The sequence below is a fragment of the Ornithodoros turicata genome, chromosome 4 (genome assembly GCF_037126465.1).
Source record: "Ornithodoros turicata isolate Travis chromosome 4, ASM3712646v1, whole genome shotgun sequence".
Lineage (NCBI taxonomy): Eukaryota > Metazoa > Arthropoda > Arachnida > Ixodida > Argasidae > Ornithodoros > Ornithodoros turicata.
This window is the reverse complement of record NC_088204.1, coordinates 6,046,281-6,071,478: the sequence shown is the minus strand read 5'-3', so window position 1 is coordinate 6,071,478 and position 25,198 is coordinate 6,046,281. Positions and strand designations below refer to the sequence as shown.

General features: G+C 46.3%; 1 protein-coding gene across 2 annotated transcripts; it reads right to left on the bottom strand.

Annotated features, from left to right (window-relative positions):
• Positions 1 to 189: 189 nt before the first annotated feature.
• Positions 190 to 24,762, bottom strand: LOC135392653 (A disintegrin and metalloproteinase with thrombospondin motifs 16-like). 2 transcript variants are annotated; one of them, XM_064623370.1, is made up of 24 exons: positions 24,580 to 24,762; positions 11,364 to 11,436; positions 11,169 to 11,281; positions 8,940 to 9,149; positions 8,748 to 8,883; positions 8,437 to 8,654; positions 7,491 to 7,577; positions 6,801 to 6,922; positions 6,656 to 6,708; positions 6,403 to 6,508; positions 5,190 to 5,481; positions 4,503 to 4,604; positions 4,262 to 4,443; positions 4,122 to 4,188; positions 3,930 to 4,050; positions 3,724 to 3,860; positions 3,448 to 3,629; positions 3,115 to 3,169; positions 2,930 to 3,041; positions 2,700 to 2,854; positions 2,595 to 2,628; positions 921 to 1,266; positions 642 to 824; positions 190 to 562 (listed from the first exon to the last, which is right to left on the bottom strand). In XM_064623370.1, exons 1-24 carry the CDS (start codon positions 24,745 to 24,747, stop codon positions 559 to 561), a joined length of 3,258 nt encoding a protein of 1,085 aa, XP_064479440.1. In that variant the 5' UTR covers positions 24,748 to 24,762; the 3' UTR covers positions 190 to 558. The 2 variants fall into 2 exon arrangements, with proteins under 2 accessions (XP_064479440.1, XP_064479441.1); XM_064623371.1 differs by lacking the exon at positions 190 to 562 and having other exon boundaries at positions 638 to 824.
• Between the last annotated feature and the right edge of the window lie 436 nt (positions 24,763 to 25,198).

Sequence of the window (25,198 nt, the reverse complement as noted above, 5' to 3'; positions counted from 1 at the left end):
GCATGATGCCAATGACGATGGCGCTTCGTGAAACTCGCAACGCCTCAGCCATAGAAATCGTAAGTAGCGTTTCTGCTCAAGTTTCCGCGTGCTGACACGATGCCCTCGGGCCAGGGCCATAGTTTTATTCCCCCGATTTGCTGTACGTGAGATTTATCTTCGGAAATGTTGTACCCGGGACTATTTTCTTATTTTTTTTTATTTTATGTCGTGCAAAATAAAATAAACATCACAACAATAAGTTACAGATGGCCAGGATGACGCTGTTTGCTCAGCAAACTTAAGTTTCACGATGTACTTTGACATCTTATATGTGACCCCGCTCCAATGAAACCGAGGATTGGACACCCAAGGGATACTCAACCAAAATCGACTAAGCCATTCATGCTGAAACGCTCCTCGGAACCATTCGAGGACCATATACGAATCCACGAAAATGATCTCTTTCCATTCGACGTCGCCGTGTTTCATGCCGGTAGGGCTGCTCCCTGCGAGGCGGAATCTTACTTGGAGTACGGTAAGGACTGAGATTGGTTTTCAACCGCAGAGCTCCTCAGCTCAGCTGAAAGAAGTGCAGAACACAATAATTCTTAACAAGTTTCGAAATCTTGCTAGTGTTCAGAAAATTCGTATTCGCTTACTTTGTTGGACACGGTGGCATGACGCACTTTTCAATTCTTGGAGGTTCTGGTAGAGGACAGTTGGGGTCATGGACTAGGGAAAAGATGGATTGCCCCATGGGCTGTATGCAGACGACACGACGGTGCCTAAAACCGTGTGATCCACAGGACTGTGAACAGGGACCCCAGGGCTCCACGTGCCAGCTGGCGCAGGAAAGAAAGTCTGAGTTATTGAACCATAGCCGTATTGTTTCGCCTGTAGCGAAACCGTAGCAAATTCGAGTTATTGTACAAACTGACCTTCCAGTACAGGGATGCGTATTGCAAGGACTGCTCCCACTATCAATTGGCGGTCTCAGCCGTGGATCACAGAGAGCTTTGTCTACCTCTTTTCCATCTACTTGACAGTTTACTGTCACGTTGCATAGCCCTCCTCCACATGGTGCCGAGCAGTCGGACAGCAGAACCTTCCAGAAAAAAGGCCTAACTCTCGCCCAGGTGTCGTTGGATTGAAGCCACCAATAAGGTAGGTCGGGCTCAACAAGGGGCTGCAGTGGCATGTCCGCTCTCGGTACGTCCTCTGGTAGAATGGCACGACTTCTTCTTGAACGTTGAAGCCTTCCGGATATTCTGTTGCTTGCTGTTGCTGAACGGATACGACTCACATTACCATGCCACCAAAATGTTTTTTTTTTTTCCTGACCGCAATAAACCTATTGATTTATTGAATGATTGAATAATACACCCCGAAAAAGCAGTGAGAGCAGCGGGTTATGCGGCCAGACGTACAGCTCGCGTCAAAGTTGACTTGAATACCGCTCCAGCCTGCGAAGCTGGAAGAGGGCAACCCTAGCAACGCCTTTATAACGTGGATCACCCTTTTGACTGTAAATAGATGAACAAAACACCCTCCGCCGTTATTTCTACTAAGCACCACCAGGGTCCGCAGGCCGAAATGGCGTTCAGGTTAACTCTGATCCGAGCTGTACGTCCTGTGGAAAAGAGCGTTTAACTACTGGACGACGAATAGCATAAAATTGCACTAGATTTTCTAACGGAAATTCGGGACAGCAGAATAGACCTCTCCCTGTTTGTAAACAAATGACGTCATAGTGTTCGACAGCGCCACCAATTTGGCAGAGTTGAACGACGCTAGAAGCTAGGGACGAACAAGGTCGCGCACGAGAGCCACGGTCTTGAGGGGATTGTGATGGTTCCTGAAAGGGACGTGACCTTCGGTCCTACTTTTCTTTCAATAGAAGACAGCGCACAAGTGCCCATTCGTGGAACCCAGCCCCCCCTCCCCTTCCGATTTGTTTCGGTTTCAGTCTGTCTACCAACGTCATGATGACGTCCCTCAGGTAGAGGCCTATTGGTGGCGACCATTATTTGAATACACCCTCTCTCTCTCTCAAAAATCCTGGAACGAGCACGTACTTCGATATGTAAATAGCCAAAATTTGGTATGCAAATGAGGCGAAACCAGAACTACACACTTCTCGAGCGCAGAAACGCCATCGCTCCGGCTTATATGGGCCGGAAAGCGGTCAATTTGGCCAACAGTTCAGCGTTTTAGCTCGATCGCTACACAACACGTGACCCTCCCACGCGAACGCCTTTTCCCTCTTTTTTGCGCTCGAAAAGTGCGTAGTTCTTGTTTCGCCTCAATTGCATACCAATGTTTGGCGATTTATATCTCAAAGTACGTGCGCGTTTCAGTATTTTTGAGAAAGAGGGTGTATTCAAATAATGGTCGCCTCCACTTCTGCTGTCTTGCATTTTCAGGAAAACATCCAAATAAAAGTAATAATATAATAATTAATTAGTAATTAAGTAATATATATATACAGTAGTAACATGCGCTTTCCCACAGGACGTCCGCCCGCCCGCAAAGCTCTTGACAGCTTTTTGAAGAAAAAAATCAAACGGACAAAAGGACACCCTGCATGTGTTATCCAATAAGATACCGCATACCATCCTCCAAGGGAATTCCTTCTTTCGAGAATTTCTGAAACACGAAGCGAGAGTTTTAAATATCCAATGCTACGTTCCTTTGGAATCGGTATGACATCCACATACCTGGCAGACGCCGCCTACGCAAAAGGCTGTGCCATCACCTCCGCTGCAGTCTGTGCCAAAGGGAAACCGTCCTTCTTCAAAGACATCCATCTGATAATGAGTATCTCTCCAGACTCTGTCCTGGCATGCTACTACACATGACACGTGCTCATTTCCTGCGTACAGAGAAAGTCAATGCTGCTTGAATCGCGCTTCTCTTCCACCATGGTGACACCTTGCGCTATTATCACCTGGTTGTGGTGGAAGCTGACGTCCTCTGCCACTCAACAGACTAGGGTACTTCCTGCGGTACTTGCCACATACTTTCGTGGCGTACTGGTCAGCTGATATCATGTTGGAACACTGCAAGACGTGTCCTAAATGTTACTTCAAAGACAGAAAAAGAAAAGGTACAAAGCAAGACCTGCTCACAAACCTTAGCTGTCGAGTCGCAAAGCTTGAACGTTTCGCGTTTGCCTCTGCAGCGTGGGCTGAAAAATGGATGCCAACAACAAGGTACCATATGATGTCATATTGAGTACTATAGTTGCACTGGGTGGGGGCGTGTGAAGCAATCCCTTGGTACCACACACCATACACATGCCCATTGGGCGGGGGTACAGGCAGAATTATACACACAAACTACGTTGCTATACGTAGACGTCAACAACAGTCCGTAAAGACGACTTACGAAAGTGAACATGCTATAAGAATAAGTAAAAGCTTCCTGCATTAAGTAAATGCCGAGCAACGTTTCACGTGTACTTACATTGAATTACATTCCCTGGCAACAAGCTGGAAGCCTGTACCGCCTAGTAAGCAGGAATGTCGACATTCGCTAACGGTATGCCATGGGCCCCATCCTGCTGGAGCCCGAACCATAGCCGCTGAGGTCCGAACGCACTCTTCCAGGAATTCGTCCTCGGTGCTTCGACCGTTGCAATCGAACCCCTGAGAAATCACAGAACGGCGCTTCTACAAGAGCACTTGACAAGTCGAAGACCTCTCAGCGGTATCATAACGACGCAAGAGTGAATGATGCTACCTGACATTCTCCGTCAACGCAGTATCTGTTGCCGCGTTGGCCATAAGTCCAACATGGCGTTCCGTCCGGAATACGCCATCCGTGAGTCATGTAGCCTCCATTTTGCTTATGGCACCAGACGTAGCACGAATGTGAGTCTGCGAAGAAGCAGCCCCTCATCAATCAATCAATCAATCTTGCGCATGAAGGGGTTTGCCAGGACTCACTGTCTCTGCTAGGGAATTGAGTTCCCAGAGGTTCTATTGTGTTGTCGCGGAGAGATGCCTGTCTGCAAATGGACAGCATGAAGTCTTCGAGAACTTGCTTCGGTCGAGAAGCTGGACAGACCTATAGATGGCGTTTAAAGTGTGACGAATGATACACGGAAATACATTTTTAGTATATAGGCATGTGCCTACCTGTGACGCGTCGCATATCTGAACCCTCTTGTCGGATCCTTCACAGTACTTGCCGCCATTCTGTGGCCTGCAACATACAAAAACGGCATGCTCGACTTATCTTTCGAAATCGGCGTATGAAAGGTGACAGCGACACGTACCTGGGATCGTCGCATCTGCGTCGCGACACCCGCACACCGACGGACGCGAAATCTCCTCGAATGACGCAGTCTGAACGGCAGGGCCCAAATGCGGTCCAGGAGCTCCAGCCGCCGTGGATGGGAGGCTCCCTGGAACGGCGCTCCAGCTCTTGCTTCGAGACGCATTTGCCTCCGCGACACCACTGTGACAGTCACAATCGTTATGTGCGTCGGTTATAATGAAAGGTATGCTATAGCGTACCTTGCTGCGACCGCATGGTGTCCCTTCCAGCGCGGGATGCGCAGCGTACGATACTGGTGTCAAGTCTCGGTTCGTGTCACATCGAAGCATGCGGCACATTTCCTACAAATAAGTAATATGTAGAACAGACTTGGTAACAATCCATTAAGTTTCTTCCCTTCTACCAGTGGAACACTCTCCGTAAAACATCCCTGACTACACTCTTAAAAATGAACTTCACCACATAGCACGCTCCTAGCCAACCATCATCCCGAATGACAACGTTCTCGCCCCCGATTTGTTGAAAACGAGAGGCGGAGCCTATTTTGCGCCATTATGTACGGCACAAAATAGGCTCCGCCTCTCGTTTTCAACAAATCGGGGGCGAGAACGTTGTCATTCGGGATGATGGTTGGCTATAGGAGCGTGCTGTGTGGTGAAGTTCATTTTTAAGAGTGTAGGCTAGCGGCAAAAGTGCAACGCACATAAGGGTAACACGTACCACAACACCCTTTGAGTACCACAACACCTGTACGTAAAAACAAAACCAGCATGATAGACTACCAAAGCTACAAGATATTTCTACACATTCCCCTTCAGCTTAGCCTGCCTTGGTACAGGGAGCATGCTGTACGTCAAAAAACGTCATTTTTACACCAAGATTTACAAACATCATTTCGACAGTATAGCCCTGCCCGTAGACAATACCTCAAGCGGTTGGTGAGGCGAATGTCGGCTCGTTGTTCCAAACCTCAGGGAACACTGCTGGTCTGGCGTGAACTGTTCACCTGGAAGCCTTTGGGTTGTTCTGCCCAGGAGGTTAACGGGACTTCCTTGCTTAAAGACGCAGTGCGCTGCTTGAGACCTTAGAAATTTCTCCATGTACTGTCTGGAACATGGGGACCAGGTTGTTTTTCCAGCCCCCAAGGTTGGCGACATGACGTAATTATCGACGTCACACGGGTTACCATCTTGTTTCCCGTCGTGTTCCATGCCCAAGCTGGAAAGACACACAACGTTTCTCGTGCTTTATGAAGTTGGATGAGTCGTGCAAAACAACGTGCAAAGAACGATACTGAGGAAGCCTTACTAAGTCAGACTATATATGGAGTTCTTAAAAGAGGTGTGATATCATTATCCGAAGGGTATGATTCAAGCATGGCTTTATTACGACATAAATGTTCAAAAAATAGTTGTAAAAATGTGAAAAGAAAGAATTCAATTAAAATCCAAAAAGATATTTCTCGACTCAGGCCTGCTTATACAATGACGTCCGATGGCGCACACTCGAATGGCGTGGCACACGCTACGTCTCGTGCTTCTGTTCTTGTTACTGATACTTCTGATACTTCAACCGAGCGACGTGCTTTTCCCTGAGCACGTGAGTGTTATGCGCGAGGGATTGTGGTATAGCGTGTGCCGGCGAGCGCTGTCGCCCAACGTCAAGAGTAGAGCATGTTCTCCTCCTCCTACCCACGCGCTTAGTCTTGACGTCCACCGTAGTATAAGCAGGCCTTCAGTCTTAAGCCTTCCTATTTTTCGTTTATGGGCTTGCAACCTCAATCAGACAAAAGATGTGACACTCGCGGCACACTGTTTCGCTACCACATGTGGCGCCATTTCCTTTCCATGCAGGCCGCCCCACACCAAGCGCCACCTGGTGCGACACCGCCGAATCAAATCGAAACTGGATCAACGTGCGTCACGCGCGCAGTGTTGGGACGTCATAAGGTTGGTCCTCAATTTCGCGTTCGCATTGTGGTTGATTATGGGCCGGGTATCTCCTTTCATTATTGCGCCATCATATGCGCTGACAACATCGTGTTTGCTTTGTGCATTACATGATACTTTGAAACGTGACTTCACCGTTACTCGTAAATTTGAGAACTGGTTATTTGAAAAGGTATAGTGGTGATCTAACCTGTGTCCCATTTCATGACTAGCAACATAGACGCTTTGGAAACTTGTTCCTTCGCTGATTGTGCAGCTATTGAGTGAATTGCACATGCCGCTCACTGGGGCAAGACCTGGAAAGAAATATCTCTCATAAAGGTCACGCACTAAATTCGTATACATTTAATGAATATGACGTAGAGGGCTATCTTTTCCTCCCGGCTATGTCCATTAAAAGGTCGAAATCCTCCGCTAGCCCCTTCCTGGGGTACACTACGTACCTACGACGTGTCTTTTCCTCATCCCCTTTTCGTCGACTACGAACATGTTGATACTGCAGAGAAAACAGATACATAGTCTCTAAATATACTGCCACCTCGTGGGTGACATCCTACGTTCGTAGTAGTTAGAAAAGAGATAGTGTACCCTGACAAGAGTAGTGCGTGATCCCACCGAGAGGATCCTAAGATTGAAGATTTCCGACGATGATGTTGCCAGACGCAGAAGTTTGTGAGGTAAGTGTCGATGTTTTCTGAAGGAACCAGGTCCTGCGAAAGAATCACAAAAAAATAAGCTATCAATGAAATGTCAACTTAGCATTGCTTTAAACCCCGTTTCATTCATCGAGCAGTCTATATCAGGAGCCGCCATGCAAAAAAAAATTTTGCTGAACGGTGACTTGTCACTACGCAGTTTACTTTACAAAATTACAAAAACGCCCTCAAAAACCAATCATGAGCAGTGCGGCCCGGCCTGATCTCCTGGCGTGACGTAAGCAGGCCCGTGTGACGTAGCATCAGCGTCAGGTCTCATTTCCCACCGAAAATTCGTCTGCAACGGACACTGCGCTCAACAGGCGACGCTGCTCGCGGCGTACTCTATTCGTCACCGAATGACGTCAGCATCGCTTATTCACTTACGAGCTCCATGAAGGAGTTGAGGGTTTTCTTAGAGCGTGCGCAGATCAAAATCCCTTTTCGAGGTCAGCTACGATTATTGTTCTTGAGTAAGAGCGCATGTTATTGCATAATCCGCCGCAGCCGCAAAATTTTATGGCGTGGACTTTCACTGCTCCTTTAACGTATGGGCGCATGCATTCCAGTACAAACAGCTCACCTTCGGTTGTAATTTAAGAATCTCCAGCTCAACGACAGTGATGTCGATGTTCCTTCCTAGTGAATCGTGCTTGAAAAGCATTTGTACCTAGACAAGAAAATATTATTATACATATACGTACAGAAATGAAGCATTTAATTAATTTTCATTCTGATGCCTACAAACAAAGTTCGACAAGTCAGGATAACTGATTACAGTAATTAACAAAAACTAACTAACAGCAGCTGGATTTCGCTAAATACAGAAGAGAAGGTATCGATGTCAGCATGGTTACACACCTAACCACTCACGGTCTTCTTGGTTGGCACGCGTAAAAGTTTTTACGCACTATGGTACATTGCTCTCATTTCAGGCATTGATTAAACTACTTTCGTTAACTGAACTTGAAAATTCGGCACGCAAAAAGTTAGCTTTCTTTTCTTTTTTTTTTTTTTTTTTTTTTTCATCGTGGATTCGGAAGCACATGGCCAATGTGCAATATTTCAAACAGAATTACATGGCCTTTTACAAGATTTTCGCATAAATTTGACAGGCTTCGTCCACCGACGGACTTTTGCATGAGGCGGGCGTCACAAAACAGTCTTTTACATAAGTTGTGAACGCTATCTTTACAGTCAGACTACTATCGTTCCGCAGTTGCTGATCACTCTTTCGAAGATACCGCGTCACCTACTTTACTTTCATTCGCTCCACACGGTGGCGCCACTCAACCGGTCTTTGTGCACGTATTTTCTCACTCCTGCACAAGTCGGCGCTATAAACCAGCTTGTTTTAGAGTCCTAGCTTGTTTACCTCTAGATATTCCTCGCAGGAAAATTAACTTAGCGTAGACAAGAAAAACGCGGGAAAACTTTAATCGCAGTGCAGCGCACAATCTGCCCTTTAAGTGCGCTGTACAAAATATCATGTGCAATTACTCAGTAATCAGGATGCACACTATACTCACCGCATTCAGTATGGTGAGTACGAAAGTGACCAACTCCTGGTCAGTATTGACCGGGAACGCCCTGGCCATGGCAGTGTACAATGCCTGATCAACGAACACAGCTGTTTCGATGACGGCTTTAGTATCACGGTGTACCCTTCTCCTCGCACGTCTCCGCTGCCGCGAGTTGTACACCGGAGGGTACCTCTCTGTGTTCGAATTTTCGTGAGTTTTACCATCTGTGGTACAAGTACGATAGAAGGTATCAGGCCCGAGTAAAAACTCAAAAGTAGCACGAAAAATTGTACAAAAGATTGTTAACGGGTTCTTACAATGCCCGCAGAACCTCCTTTCCCGCTGATCCTGTTGAACGATGATATGAGGCTGATGTGTGCTGTTGGCACCTTGCCGCTCGGGAGGCAGTGGGTACACCAAGTAAGAAGCGTTGGGTACCTCTATAAGCCCTCTCTGAAAGGAGAACACGGCTTAGACGGAACGCAATGCAAAGCGCGGACGTAGTTCACCAGGCCGTTGCAGATAGACAGGGCCACTCTACTACGAGGAATTCCTCGTACGTATCCCTGATAAAAGCAATCTGCGTCGGCTTGCATGTTGGTCGCCGCTCTTCGTCTTCGTTTTCCCGATGTCCCCACCTCCAGGAGCTGAAAGTCACGTGATAGAAGGGCCCTCGTGTGCTCCAGGGCCAAGCGGAGGTTCTGTCCGAATGCCTGCACCTAATATAGGACAACGGTCTTCGGGAAATGCCGCAGGTTGGATGGATATGCCCTTCCCTCTACAAGACGGTACACTCTTAAAAATGAACTTCACCACATAGCACGCTCCAAGCCAACCATCATCCCGAGTGACATCGTTCTCTCACATGATTTGTGGAAAACGGGAGGCGTACGCCTTTTTGTGACAATTAACATTTCTGCATAAGTGTCACAAAAAAGCGTACGCCTCCCGTTTTCAACAAATCAAGGAAGGGAACGATATCACCCGGGATGATAGTTGGCTAGGAGCGTGCTATGTGGCGAAGTTCATTTTTAAGAGTGTAGTTGGCAATGCGTAACAGTCGCCAGACGGAGTTTTCAACGTCGCAGTATCAGCATTTCATTTTATAGCCAGTATTTGTCGGCCCAGGACGCATATACTAACTCCCCTGTCCTTCCTGCTGTCCTCTCTCCATCCGTCCACGTCTGTACGCCGCTCATAGCCACTGTTGCTTCGCGGCGTTAACACGGAATTTAAAGAAAACATTTCATATATCTGCAGGTTTCCATGCAATCCCTACCTTCACAAGAGAGGTTTAAAATCGAATGCAACAATTCGCGTTACAATTGCCTAGTTGCCCTATTAATTAACAGGTTCATTCCACGCTATGCAGATGTGACGTCAAACGTGATAACGTTATACCGTAACACTATAAGTTTTTGTAGATAAATAGCGCATCTACTATACAGGGCTTTTTTTTATTTAAATCATTTGCAGACTTTTTATAAAGAAAACAGTGTGCATATATCATGGTGGATTGTCTGTACATATGCTTTTGTATAAGTGCCATGTAAAGTTCAATGTTCATCTATCTATTTGTACTTTTGTTGCGTTAACTTAAGTGACTGATATTTGTTTGATCACATGCAAGCTGTTGTCTTTGCTGCCAGAGTATATTGAAAAGCGAGGCTAGTCAAGCTGTTGCTTGCAACAACATTTTCCTCGTCATTCATGTGTATGTTAAACAACCATTTCATTAAATAAACTGAAACTCAAACTCAAAAGCTATGGCAGGCAACATTGATGTCGTTTTCGCAGCTGAGTTATGCGGCCAGGCTGACATCCTCTCGAAGGGAGAATGCAACTACAAGCTGACTAATTACCCCAAGTTCATTAATTAACGCTTTAATTACGGGATTTCGGGCAAAATCGGGATCGCAGAATGATGGACAATCCTCATTGAAAGCCATTGCATTTTTTAAGAAATCCTGAAACGCGCACTTGCGTCGACGAATTTTGATATGCAAATGAGCCGGAACCGCGCCGTCCGGGAGCGCAGGGAGCACAGCGTTCATTCCACGTCAGAAGGTCACGTGCTCTGAGCAATGAAGGTGATTGGAGTAGGTGCTGATCTGCTGGTCAGACCAACCGCTTGCCCGCACCGACTCATTTGCATAGCCAAATTCGGCGATGGATACTGTAAACATATTTTATTCGCGGCGTATTTAATTTTCGCGAATCACTCATTAAGTCATTTGCGAAGTCATTCGCGAGTATTTTATTTCGCGATTCCAGGGCCGTTTCCTCTCGTGGGATTAACGTCAAGCTGTGTTCGCGAGTGTGAATTTTTCGCGATTTTTTAGCGGTCGCGAAGTTGGCGAAAATTAATTTCCGTATTTCGCGGCACGCGCTGGTTTCGAGAGTTTGAACGAGGATTACCTCCCGTTTTGCGATCAAAATCCCCTAATTAAAGAGTTAATTAACGAACTTTAGGTCATTATAGTCATCTTCCAGTTGCATACTCTCTTCGAGAGGGTGCCCGGCTGGCAGTAAAACTCAGCTACAAAAACGACATCTATTCTGCTCTCATCGCTTTGTTATATATATAAAAAAAAAATCTGCAAAGGATAAAATAAAAGGAAACCTGTATGTCACACATTATCGGTATATTGTCACAGCTGACTCGAGACGTAAAGTCACGGCTCGTCATTATCATAAATTATCATTTTAAAGGAGAGAAGAAAGGAAAGAGTTATCACCTCGACGCCCAATTCGGCGTCCGGTGGATGGCGTCGCCTCCTACGGCGCCTCCGACGCCGTTGATGCGATGGCGGCGTTTCGAAGTGGGGTTCGAACACGTCGTATTTGGCATCTGCATCGGAGGGGGCATAAAACGTCACTTTCGGTTTCATACTAAGCGGAAGCGAAAACATAGAACCAAATGATCACCACACCGGAATGGTCAGTTCCCACTGTGAGCAATTTCTCCATCTTCCTGGCCACATCATAGAAGTGGTTTGGTTGGAACTGCAAACGAAGCAAACTTTAAGCGTTGCATCACTGAATACCAATGAAGGCAACATTACTCTGCCGAATGCTCCAGACAGAGGGAAGCAAATGCGAGATTACTTCACCCTAATCAGGTTGATCAGGTTCAGTGGCGGAACCAGGGGAGGGGGGGGGGGCGATCGCCCCCTCAACACGTCAGTTTATACATTGGGTTTCCATCTTTCCCCTCCCCGACTACGCTCTCCGACAAAGAAACCGCCCCCCCCCAAACCGAGGGTCTGGATCCGCCCCTGAAGAAGAATGAAAACTGCTTGAAACCGGAAACAAACCCAATATAATTATCATTGATTTACTGTATATCCTCTAGAGCTCGTCCTATATGAACGTTGAGGAAATCCCTTAGTGGCGTCCTCAATAGCTTCGGTAGTGCTTCGGGCAATCGCCACTTGTCCTCAACACTGCTCTTTCGTAGAGCACTGGAGGAGCTACTGAGGACGGCATTGAAGAACTTCCTCAACACTCGTGCAAGTGAGCCATATATGGTAAGGCACATGGTAAAGTTCGAGATTGCGATGGGCCATCATCTGGCAGAAGCGAAATAATTTTATAATAGAGCTGCATACAAAACGGCTGGGTCCTACTGTCTATACTGGACCTATCTTTGCTATTTGCGGACTGAATGACCAGGTCCCGTTTATGGGACCCTCCCATAGAGACATAGCGTTGACAACACTGAGCCTTTCGTGCCCCGTGACCGTGTTTGTTTTAGCGACGCTCGTGTTGCAAGGGGTACATTTCTATGAAAAGGGGCTCTCGTTGCGTGGGACAGATTGTTCAACCGCCGCTTCCTGCCTGCTGTCCCGCAATGCTGTCCGTCCGGCCAATAGCGGCCCAGTTCCCAGAGGTCCGCGCTCGCCCTTGAACTACCTGGTCCGCCGAGCGTGCTTCTGCGAATGAACACGCATGCCTTGTTCGATCTCTTTGACTCTGTCGAAGAGACGATAGACACCATGTCGACATAGAGGGCACCCCGTTCAGTAACCTTATTCGTGCTAATACTTTCCCGCAGGGTTCCATTGCAGTGGCGTCAATATACTATGCTCACAATTGCCGCCTTTTCACTGTCGGAGATGTGTTTGGTTCCTATGTCGCCCAGTGGTACCTGTGGTGTCGGTCTCTGGGAACGAGACTGGGAGATGGCGGATGACGAGATGTGTGGTAAGGAGTATAAGGCCGGTTAAAACCTTTGAACGACATTGGTAGGGGTACAATGAGTACCATGAAGCAAGAGCACCGTCCTCTTCATTGGTTAAATCAATGGTCGGGGAACTTTTACTGTTCTTACAGCGCCAATTATGTGCACAATGCCCAGTGGAAGAACTATACCTGTTCGGGATATCTGTTGCTTTCGACCTTGTTGTTGCACAAGTATAATACAATTTAAGCTGCAGTGTTTCAACATAAATTAGGATGTTTTCCTTTTCATTGCATGTGCTTTGTTAATCTTCTAATTGGTACAGATAGCATTGTAGATTCGGTGTTTTACGACAATGTGACCTATATGTTTCATATTTGTTGTCCGTAATATGAAACTAAAGACACAGGAGCCAGTAGGCTGACTGACACTAATACAATGCCGAAGAAATCGCTTACAAATCATTTCTAGTCAGACTACATCATAATGTGCATAGCTATAGCTCATCAATAAAATTTCTTAATTTCTTTAAAAAAATATGTTGCGAACACAGGAAAGCCCTAAATTCGTTCATGTTCGTAGCCGCTTCGGTTAACTCTCGCTGTTTACCGGAGAGAGCGTCAGAATGTATCATTTTGCGTTTGGAGGCGTATGGGCTTTCAAGTTCGCTGTAACTAGATATTGCGAGATCGACCTATAGGGGGCAACACCGTCACCTTGCGGATCACACGCTGGTGGTTGTTCGGAGTTGATGGTTCTTTTCCGTAATTCCTGTGCATATTCACCGGAAGATCACTTGTGCCGCGATGGTACGACACTGTTCGGTACCCCAATGCTCTATCCTGCTGCACGGAACGCGGAATAAACGTGTAAAAGCAGACGACGCGAGGAAGCTATCCACACTACGGTAGTTCATCGCCTCTCCGCAGCACGCCGACACCACTCGATCTCGGAGCGAATAGCAGACGACGTTATCAATCACCATTTTCTGTCACCCGATTAAATTAAGCGTCTCAAGTTTCCGTCACCAAGTTTTTTCACCACGTCTCCGGAAGGGTGCCTTAGAAACTTCACGCATGAGACGAACTCCTGTATGATGCAGTTTTCATGGTTGATGAGCTTGATATTCAGAGCAGACCAAACCGTTGTTGGGTCGTCGTCTGCTTCAATCGGCGTTCAAGCAGACGACGACAGCAAGCGCGTGTCGTCTGCTACTATGGGGTCCAGAGACGGAACCACACTCGTTCCTTTTTGGGTCAGCTAAAAGTCACGCTGCGGAAGTGACCATTGTTTGCGGGGGACACGATGGAGAAAGGTGAACATTGGAGTGATTACTTCCGTCGTACCGAGGCGTTGTTTCAAAATCAGTCAATAGATACAGTCGTCTGCGAATGAAAGTTAAGGAAGGGAGGAGTTAACGGGCATGGGAGGAACCGAGCGTGTCAGGCTGACTTTTATCCCATGGGACAATCGTGCCTTTATGTTGAGGCGTCGTGCACCATTAACGTCTTGTTTGGTGTTTTTTTCTTGTGTGGGTTTCTTGGGTTTACTGTTTGGATTTGTTTTTTTCTTTCTTTTTTTTTGTATCTCTCTCCCTCTTTCACGCATCTAAGCAAGCGAAAGATACATAAAGTCAACAGAGCATTAGCAGCATAGATCGCGAAATTTACACGTGATGGTCATCACGGACATGATTCATCATCGCATCACAGATAATGATGTGATGTTGTGTGATGGACTGCGATGTGATGTGAAGTTGACGTTGAATGATGGTGCTGAGGACCGATGCGGGTCCTGAACCGATGATGGCAGGCGCTGAATCATGGCGAGAGTTGCGTTTGCGACGTTAAGCACGAAATCACTAACGACAATACAACGAAAATGCCTATGCAGTACGACAAAATATTTACTGCGTTGTTTTACTACACTTTTGTGCCTCTACCTGCTGTCCTATTTTACATATATTCATATATGAGTACAAAACTGTTGGCTAGCGTCGACCGTCAAGTACATATAGTTACTACAAGCTTACAAAACTATTTTTCTTTCTGGCAAACGCCGAAAGAATATCTGATAATAACATATTCTGGTAACAAGAGAGAGGTAATCCAGAAGATGTGGGTTCGATCCCTACAGCTGGCTAACCTTTTCAGTGACTTTCATCTTTCATATTCTGGTATTTCTTTTGCGATCGAGAGCATTGCAGGGCCGGTCTGTGATGCGATGGATAGCGCGTTCGATCACTTTAGTCAGCGATACGTTCCAGTGATATGTTCAGGGCAAGGTGAGGGCCACACCAGCAACACATGCCTATAGAGCCGGCTCGACTGAGTAAGACCCACCATGATGTGCTGTATCATGTTGAATGAATTTCTAGAAAAGTTCCGCCTATATAATGCATGACCCACTCTTCCTATTACTCGTGGCGTCGTACTTCCTTTCATTTTCAATATCCCTATATGGTCTGGTGTGTCTTGGGTTGCATTCTTGTTCACTTTCACTGAGGAAAGCCCTGATTACGCGGAGTAAATATACGCTCTTAAAAATGAACTTCACCGCATAGCACGCTCCTAGCCCACCATCATCTCACATGATATCGTTATCTGCCCCGATTTGTTGAAAACGGGGGCGTACGCCTTTTTTTGTGACACTTATGCTGTTCATAATTGTCACAAAAAAGGCGTACGCCTCCCGTTTTCAACAAATCAGGGCAGATAAGGATATCATTCGGGATGATGGTTGGCTAGGAGCGTGCTATGCGGTGAAATTCATTTTTAGAAGTGTACCAGCATATTACAGGTACACTCTTAAAAATGAACTTCACCGCATAGCACGCTCCTAGCCAACCATCATCCCGAATGACAACGTTCTCGCCCGTGATTTGCTGAAAACGGGAGGAGGAGCCTATTTTGTGTCCATTATGCACGGCACAAAATAGGCTCCTCCTCCCGTTTTCAACAAATCAGGGGCGAGAACGTTGTCATTCGGGATGATGGTTGGCTAGGAGCGTGCTATGCGGTGAAGTTCATTTTTAAGAGCGTAGGTGAATTAAAGCGTACGAGAAAAAGGAAATGGTACAGTGAAAGAGGAAAAGCACGAAGGTCGGCACAATTACCCCTGAAGTCGGCCCAGGACGCACACTATAATCCCCACTCCTTCCTGCTGTCCAGGTATGTACGCAGCTCATAGCGACAGTCACAGCAAAAGAGGAAAAGCATAAAAAAAAATGCACCGACTACACCGCTGGAAGCGGGGGTTGTCCCCCTTTTCACACAACACGCGTATATTTATATAATACAGAAATTGGTCCGTCGTCCGCGGAACTTTGGGAGTTGTGCCAAGGGAAGATTTCAAGAACGTTCCCCCTTGGGAGCAAGGTTGCACAGTACACGGGCGCGAAGGAAGGAATTTCTTAGAGTAAACAGAATATAAATTGGGCTAATCTTGGCCCACAGTCTCTTTATTGCTTGCTCGTTAAACTCTCCGGTTGCCCGCTTCTCAAAACAGCTTCCTGTTCGCATACGCTCACCTTCGTGCGACTTTGGAGATGTTTACAACAGTATACCGGGCACTCTATATGTTGTCTTCCGGTACCGAAACGTTACGAACACTGCTGACGCTGATCACTGGCACGCCGCATGACATGTGAGACGAACGCGTTCTGGGCAGGTGCTGGTCACGCGACGTTGCTAACTTCAACGTGCACGTGACGACAACGTACACGAGTACGATCGATGTGCGGCTAAACAGTTTGTATACAACATAACCCCTGAGGTACCCAGGTTCGAATCCCGGTGCCGGCTCTGCTGTCTGGGATTTTTCATGGGTTTTCCCCAGTCGTTTTCAGACATACGTCGGCACAGTTCCCTTAGAAGTCGGCCCAGGACGCACATTTCCCCAGGGCGTGACTCGTGACGTTGCCCACCTCTGTGAGGCCGATAACAGCGTGCCCTTGCACCACGTCACGTCGTTTCGTCGTGTCTTTCGACTCGATATTCAAATTGAATCAATTTGATTATTTCGTGTTTGCGCCGCGAAGCAACTGTGGATATGAGCGGCGTACAGACGTGGACAGATGGAGAGAGGACAACAGGAAGGAGTGGGTCGACAGTGGGGGTTAGTATGCGTCCTGGACCGACTTCAGGGGAAACTGTGCCGACATTCGTATGGAAAATCTGTCGGAAGATCCATATGGGACGACACCAGACACTATACAGCAGGTGGTGGGATTCGAACCCAGGCACCTCCCCAGTCTTCAGAACGACCTTGGCTACCACCAACGCGCGGACGCTTTTAACCGCTCGGTCATCCTGCTGGTATCCATCAATTTGTTTATTTGCGAAGGTCCCCGGAGATATTCTTGCAGTGAAACAAGTAAGGTTTGGCAAATGTGACCCGGGCTGTTAAAACTCACTCAACCGATGCAATGCACTCGGACTTTGGTGGAGAATAACCTATATCACGCGGTAAGCGTCGATGCTTGCTACGCCACAACGAATTACCCTGGATGCTGGGACTTGCACCTTAATGAACGCTGAAAACAAACTAATTCGAAATTAGTTCAAGGGCAGAACGGGTGATGAAGCAATTAGTTCAGATACGGCAAATATGGAGCGATATGAAGGTATACGTGCCACACTTGAGCGCGCCCACAGCGAATGCTTTTGGAGGTCGCAAGCCGCAAACCTTTATACGTCGCTAGATTAAACGCAAAGATGTCTATTAAAGTGCCCATTAAAGGAACTTTTAAAAATAATTTTTTAAATTTTATTTCGTATTATAAATAAAGCTCGCCCGAAGACCTAGTACGCAAGATTTACAAGTAGGCGTTGCGCTGTTTGTGGGCAACCACGTAAAAATAAAAAAGAAATAACTAAAAATAAAACAAAAAATGACGTCAGTGATTACGCCCCTCCACGAATTTTCGAAAGGGCCTGCAAAATTTCATAGTTCCTGATTCTCCAAAAGTAGGTGACGTCGCCGAGAGCTCTATATAGCGTCTGTCTCCCATCAACAGCGGCGCGCACCTCTTCAGTCTCCGCTCTCCGCCCCACGTTGGAAGACGGCCAGCAGATGTGGTGAGGGAGGAGCATTGCGTCACATCGAATATACCACATCACCACCATTTCCTCCCACACACGCGCGCGCGTACAACGACAAGACTTTCGAACAGACTCGCATTAACCAGTCATTGCTCCTATTAACAATAAATCGCATTACCAAGTCAACGCACCGATATCGGTCTAAAGAGATCATTACACGTTTCCCTTTAAAAAAATCACCGAAAAAATAAATGTGGCGATCTATCGTAGCACCATCTATTACTTGTTAGACCAACGTGTCTGTGAATAGTAGGTAGGTTTCATTGTGCCTATACGGTACCACAGTAACATTGTGGTGAAGGGTAAGCCTTGTTGACCGCGCATGTCCCTATTGTGGGGGGCTTCCGCGCGGAGTTCCCTTTCCTGTGTGCTATTGAAAGGCAACCGACACTTGACGCCATTGTAACACGCATTTCCATATACTGCTCTCTGGGTCAGCTGCATACGGCTGTTGCACCCATGCAGAGCTGCTCGTAACATTACATGTTCTATGTGTGGTCTTTCTGCGTATTCCTGCAAATCTGTGCGCATTCCCAATGTGCAGCTCAAGATAGCAATATCACGGGACAGATCAATCACCTGGACTCTCTCGCAAAATTGCTTGGTCCCTGGCCACATCCAGCCGACCAACGCTCTGCCCTCAAAGCTCTCTTCACCTTTCTGGACACCATACACTCTTAGAAATGATGGTGGTGGTGGTGGTGGTGAAAGGGCTTGCCGTTGTCGGCCTCACGTATGTGGGCAACGTCACGACTGACGCCCTGGGGGAATGTGCGTCCTGGGCCGACTTCTAAGGGAACTGTGCCGACATATGTCTGAAAACGTCTGAGGAAAACCCAGGAAAAACCCCAGACAGCACAGCCGGCACAGAGATTCGAACCCGGGTACCTCCCTCTTAGAAATGAACTTCACCACATAGCACGCTCCTAGCCAATCATCATCTCGAATGATATCGTTATCTGCCCTGATTTGTTGAAAACGGGGGGCGTACGCCTTTTTGTGACAATTATGAACAGCATAAGTGTCACAGAAAAGGCGTACGCCTCCCGTTCTCAACAAATCAGGACAGATAACGATATCATTCGAGATGATGGTTGGCTAGCAGCGTGCTATGCGGTGAAGTTCATTTTTAAGAGTGTAGGGCTTCGATCCATATTGTGAAAGGGCTCGTTATTTCAATCCCCGCATCACCACCAGCAATGGGGTAGAGTATCGCCCCTGGCGATCTCGAAATAAAGTTGCTGTTGTAATCACCTTTTTCCTTTTTTTTTAACCTATCACCTGGTGCCTTGAAACACCCGCGTGCACCGCTTTCCGTTTGATTGCTGCGCGGCTTCGAATACACACGTCTTTGCTTTACAGCTGACGACGGAATGGATCACTTGACGCCGACGTCATACTCAAGGTGCGAGTGAGACGGACAGATGTCGTCTGCTACCAATGGATGGCGGCTGACTACAAAGCGACGAAAAACAAGACCTTGAATTGGGAACCGAATAAAAGAACAACGCAATTGAAAAAAGAAACTTATAAAAGGAAGAAGGAGTCGCAAAACCTTCGAAACCTAGCCAAGTTCTCGCCCTTGACTTCAATCTGTCACTGTTACCCTCTAAACGCTACCGCTGCCGAAAGACGAAGCAGACGGCAAGCAGACGGTCTTTAAACACAGAAGACTCGAAGAGCGGGAGGGCAAGTCGAGACAAAAAGATGTCACAATTTATTTTTTCTCCGCTGAGTGTGTGGGCAACCCTGTCTCATCGGCTGTTGTGAGACGAGGCTAAAACTTGTGTCATATGAGTCACATCACGGTCGTTGACCATGTGTTCTTGTCTTGCTCAACGACGATGAGTCGTCAGATGCAAAACGCCGGATATGTCACTCACGAAGCTTCATTTGCGTGAAGTATAGTGAAGTACACTGTGAAGTGCGTTGTGGTTTCGGTTAGCGAGTCATTAGGGGCCGACGACGGGTGCATCGTCTGCTTTGAATTCAGAGCAGACGATCTTACTTCTGCTTTCGTTTTTATGCGTTTTCTCGACGCTGTTCCGTTAAAAATCAAATGCACATAAAAACGCCACAAAACAATTATTATTTCATGTTGCACGCGCATGGTATTGACACGAACTAAGATGAGTTCTCGCTTCGCTAGCTCAAAACGCCGTCTTTGCCCAACCAGATCGAGCTTTCTTTTCACGACAAGGCATAGTTCGTGACACTTTCCCTTCCCGAAAACACAAATAACAAAATGAGAGGAGGAAGTCGAAACAAGGAGGTTTCGCATCACCTCACGAAACACACACACACAGTGAAGAAATGAAAGAACAGAAAGAAAAGAAAGAAAGAAAAAACTGCGACAACATAAAAATAAAAAAGGCAAAGAAACTCAACCTGTCATCTTTTTTTTTCTTCTACCGCAGAGCTCTCGTGTTCGACCGGCACGGGGTGTCTTTCAAACTTATTGAAGCGTGTCTGTCCTTCGAACACTTTAAAGGGGGCCATTGACCAGTATTTTAGGCAACAATTTCTTGCAGGTCGGAGACCCAAGTTTCTTCCCGCAATCTTTTACCGACGTCAATCGATGTTCCAGACACCTACTGTCTATTATATTTATACGAAGCTTTTGTCAGTCGCCCATATAGTAGTCCTACTTCCGCCAACGGTTATTATCCACTGTGAAGCCTGCTCCAAGCGTTTGTATCGGCTTCGCATTATAGCCCTTCATATACGGACCCCTCTTCACGCCCCTTATGAAAAGAAGTTCCGCCTATGAACACGATGCCTCCCCCTCACTTACCGGAAGAGAATTAAGGACTGACCGATTAAATCTGAGACGCCGCGTTATACGTTCGAGATCTGGGTTGGCGACTTGTGGGGCAGACAATGTTAAATTTGGATGTCACAGTAGAGCCTCCGAAAAACTTAATGCGCCCTACTTTTATGCGCGCTGTGTGGGAAGTGTGCCTTATGGCGGCCCGAGGGGTCTCTCTTAGTGTAACCGTAACGCTTCCTTTCATTACATAAGGAGGTGTGACGTGCTGACCGGACGCATCGAATAATGTAGAGTTGTCTCGCGTTGAGTATGACTCGATACGTCTTCCTTTTTACTTGCAAGCGATGTTACTCCTCTGTTCATTGGGGACCACCTTTCGGGTAAATAAAGTATAATTAAATTAAATTAAATAAGCACGTGCTCCCATTCAAATATGTCAATTTCAGCGCGTATCAGCTGAACCAAAACCAATTAATCTTGATTACGCCGGCATAATTTTTAAAATATATAGAAAAAACTAAATACGTAGTAAAGTAGACGTGGTAGCATATGATTATGAAATACTTGTTTTTCGAGATCTCGCAATCTTCAAACTTATCATTCGGTTTCTACCTCGAGAGATAGTTTTTTTTTTTTTTTCTCTTCTTCTTCTTCTTTCTTTCTGCTTTCCTTTTTTTTTTTGCATTCAGTATCTGCCCTACTCAATCCAACAGGTGTCTCTTTGTTCGGTCTTATTCCAACTTCTGCAACGACCGCACCCTTAACTTGCTTTTCTCGCCCTCAAGAGCTACAGCTAAACGCTCTAACGTAGACCGGATGTCCATGCCACTATTTTTTTTTCCGCAGCACGTAAACCAATTATACCCAACCCACACTCAAACATTTCCTTCTCACCTATCCTCTCTCTATTTCCTAACTTTCACTCTTCCTTTTTCGATTTTCAACCTTCTCCAACCTGATATCTTCCCTGCACTTGTCGAACCTTTCAGACAAAAAAAAAAAGTTATTGTATAGCTCACTCCAAATCTATACTGGAAATTGAAGAAAACCAAGAAGCCACCAAGGTAAGTCACCCTTCCAAGGGCGTGAATATTTCCCTTTCCCGCCTCAGCATCACCTTCAAGAGGGGCAGCAGCCCCGATGTGCATCAAAGCATGACGTGATCACTTTTGCCTGTCGGAAAGGAGCGACGTCATAAACTGTAACGATGATACAATGACTATTCCGAATAAGGTCAAGGAGTGTTATGTGGCGGTTTTATATGCATAAAAAAAAACCCGGATGACAATAAAATGGCGGCTCAGTTAACCAAAAACTGGGCGATCCGCTTGGTGCGCTTCTGAATAATCTCGCAGACGACACCGCCTAGTGGTCACTGTTTACGCAAGGCGCCGATGTGATGATGAATTTCGAGGCCACCTTAGGAAGAGAATTATTTTACGCCACTGAGTTTAGAAGAGTAAGGTGGGTTCCGCTCGTCCGTTATTAAAAGAACAGGTTGCGTTTGTATAGGTATATAGCTGTAGGAGTCAGCAGATGCGACGGTGCCAAGACAGAAGTACAAGCAGACGATCTTCGCAGAAGACACCGCTGCTTTGATGTGACTGCAGTTTTTCCGTCGTTATGCGTATGTACACAGAGAACACGACACACAGTTTTCTTCTTTTCTTTTTTTTCTTCTTTTCTTTTTCTGACTTAAAGATGTTGTCAGTTGCGGTTTGAAAATTTCTGACGACGATAATTTGGCGTCGAGAACTGTCACGGTTACTGTTACTCAAAACAACGGTCACATAAAAGACAAGCTACTTTCACAAAGACGCAATCGTGCCAAAGAGAGAGAGAGCGGTTTGACTGATGTACCAACAAATTATATAGGGGTCGAGCGTCAGCATTAAATGACAGGCTCCTCGCCGGATACACCTAAAAGGGTCATACGACCTTCTTGTACCATGAAACCATTTAATTATCGGACATCAACACTGCATCTTACGCGTCCCAATAACTGTGCTACTTCTTAACTAAGTAGTTCAACGCAAAGTTGTTAGACGCTGTACATTTCCCGTTAAGAATTAAGGCTGAGCAAATATGTGTGTGGCGGGCCAGTTCAACAAAAGGCATTCTTCGAGATTGCTGGCAGAACGTGTTAGGAACTATAGCTATATGTAGAGGCTATCGAACGGTCTTGTACACTGAGTGATTGATTGGCTCATCGACGTTAACCGTGGCGTCTTGGCCCGGTGCCACTGCACTCTACTACGGCACGTCGACAAGGTCAACTGATATCACGTCTAATACGTACAATGTAGAACTTTTGCCCGTCAAAATACTTTGCGAAGAAAGACGCCCAAACTGAAACAAATACGTATAGATAAACAAAAAAGAGATGACAGAAAGCGCGCGATTTAGAGAGATGTTGCTATAATCAGTCAGATAGTCTATGAGACAAGCTATTTGTAAACGCAGCGGGAATTGAATGTCGTTTTTATATTTCTCGGATGTAGTAATGCTTCTTTCTTTCTTTTTTTCTTTTTTTTTTTTTGATTGCGTTCATGCTTTTCTCCCTTTTCGTTCCTTATATTGGTATTAATGTGCACAAACGTACAGGTGAAACGCTGAAAAAAAATGAGATTAATATGCAACAATGTGAAAATGCTGCACACGGGCTAACTTTAACGTACTCGACAGAAACGTGTCTGTTTCATAAAAGGCTATTTTTAGAAAAGGATTGCGTGGAAGACTCTGTTGAACATGTTGTTGCACAAAACGAGAGACATATACTACAGAAATAAATATATAAAAAGAACTTACTTTTACACGTAAAGAAGTAGTTATACAAAAACATGATATGTCAATATCGACCGTAATACAGTGTGACACAGAAGCGGTCAGAACTCCAAGTTTTGAAGTTGCAGTTGCAGAAGGCGACAGCAGATGTGCGTCTGCTGGATGTCAAGCTCAGTTTCGGTTTCGTTACTGGCGCTACATCGAGCGCGCATTCCTCTGCGAAGCCAGCGGTTCTATGTCTATATCAGCATTTACGGCGCAAAAATTGTCTTTATACCGGGTATAAATGCAAAGCAGTATAATACAAAATAAATAAGTGACTCATATCAGAAATAGCTGTGATAAAAAAATTAAAAAAAAATGAAAGGAGGCAAACTACGCAAATTACGATCGCTTCTTCGGATGGTGTTCGAACGAGGAGGGAGAGGCGGTAGAAAAGGAATTAAAAAAGTATTCACAGAATTGCAACAATTGTAAGTACAGTGTATAATTGCAATCGTTTATTCACTGTATTCATCTTTAACCAAGCCATCGCCAACTCCACGCCTTGTACTTTGCTTTCTGTTTAGGCTAAACATGCAAGATTGTTGAAAGAAGCAGTGGAGCATGCTATCTACTCCACATCTATTTTTGTGGGCCACCTGCTGTGGACGCTGTAGAGAAGGTGCGGTGTGCTGTGGTTCACGCATTCTAAATGCACGAATTAAAACTCACGCGCACGCGCACACAAAAGGAAAAACAGGAAAGTGAAAATAAATGGTTCGTGAACGGAAACCTAATCACGAGACAAGATCTCCAATCCCGAATAATGCGGGACAACGCCGGCCACTTTTCTCTAACCCAGTCTGACGAGCGAGAGTCAATTTTATGCGGAGGTTTTTTTCCTCTTATCTTCGTAGCGTAAGATTATCCGCTGGTCCGCAATTTTTAATCCGTGTTTTGTTATGCAAATACCAGCTGTAACCTGTCATTTATAGCGCGCCTATTATCTTACGGCGATTTATACTATTCTTTCACACATGCAACTATAGCGCAACGCTCTGCAATTTCAAAAGTAGAGAGCATGGCTGTCAACTGCCTTGGCGGTGCAGCCCGCGGCTCCAGCTCGGAAAACAGCCCCATAAATACTGGCAGCGCTTTGTGCTGCCAGATCACAGTAAATCATATCCTTACACCCAGGAAACACAGCCAAATTAGACTCACAAACACTCGCGCATCTTGTTATCACACCGATTGCGGTGATAGCACCAAACACCCGTCGTAATTTAGTATCTCCGCGCACGCTGTCTTTGAAAGAAATTCTGCCGTACCTGCAAGCGAGGAGAGGCCGTGTAGGAAGATGTCGCGTCGCATCTGTCCAAAAAATGTCCCAAACAGAGCAGAAGACACAGCGCGAGAGTCGCAGAGACGGCGGACCGCATGGCAGCGGCACCGGCAGCACAGTGCTCTGTGCTCTGGCAGAAATCCAAGGGCGCCATGCTCGCTACACGCCCCCCCCCCCTACCCCCTCTCGCGTACCCTTCCCCCTTCATGCTATTCTTTCATTGTAAGGGAGAGGGGACAACGACACGACTTTTTTGGCCCAGTCTGCTCGCCCCACACCCCTTCGCCGGAACCACTGCTTCCTGTGCAGTGCGGAATGGACGTTGGCGTGGTCAGCTGGTCACTGATGATGTCGCTGCACATAATTACCATGTTCTTTTTTTTTTTTTTAATAAAGTTACCTGTGTAGGTGTCGGCATGTTTTTCTCGTTTGCGCGATTCTTCCAAGGAATGCTTTGCAGGAGATTCACTTCTGTGTGGGAGAACGGAAGTCGGATAGGGGTGTGTGTGTATATAGGGAGGGGTGTGAATTTTGCAGCAGGAGGTGGCAACAGAGGGGCAAGTGGAAATCATTTCGTGGCCCTTACAGGGGAGCTAAGTGCCGGA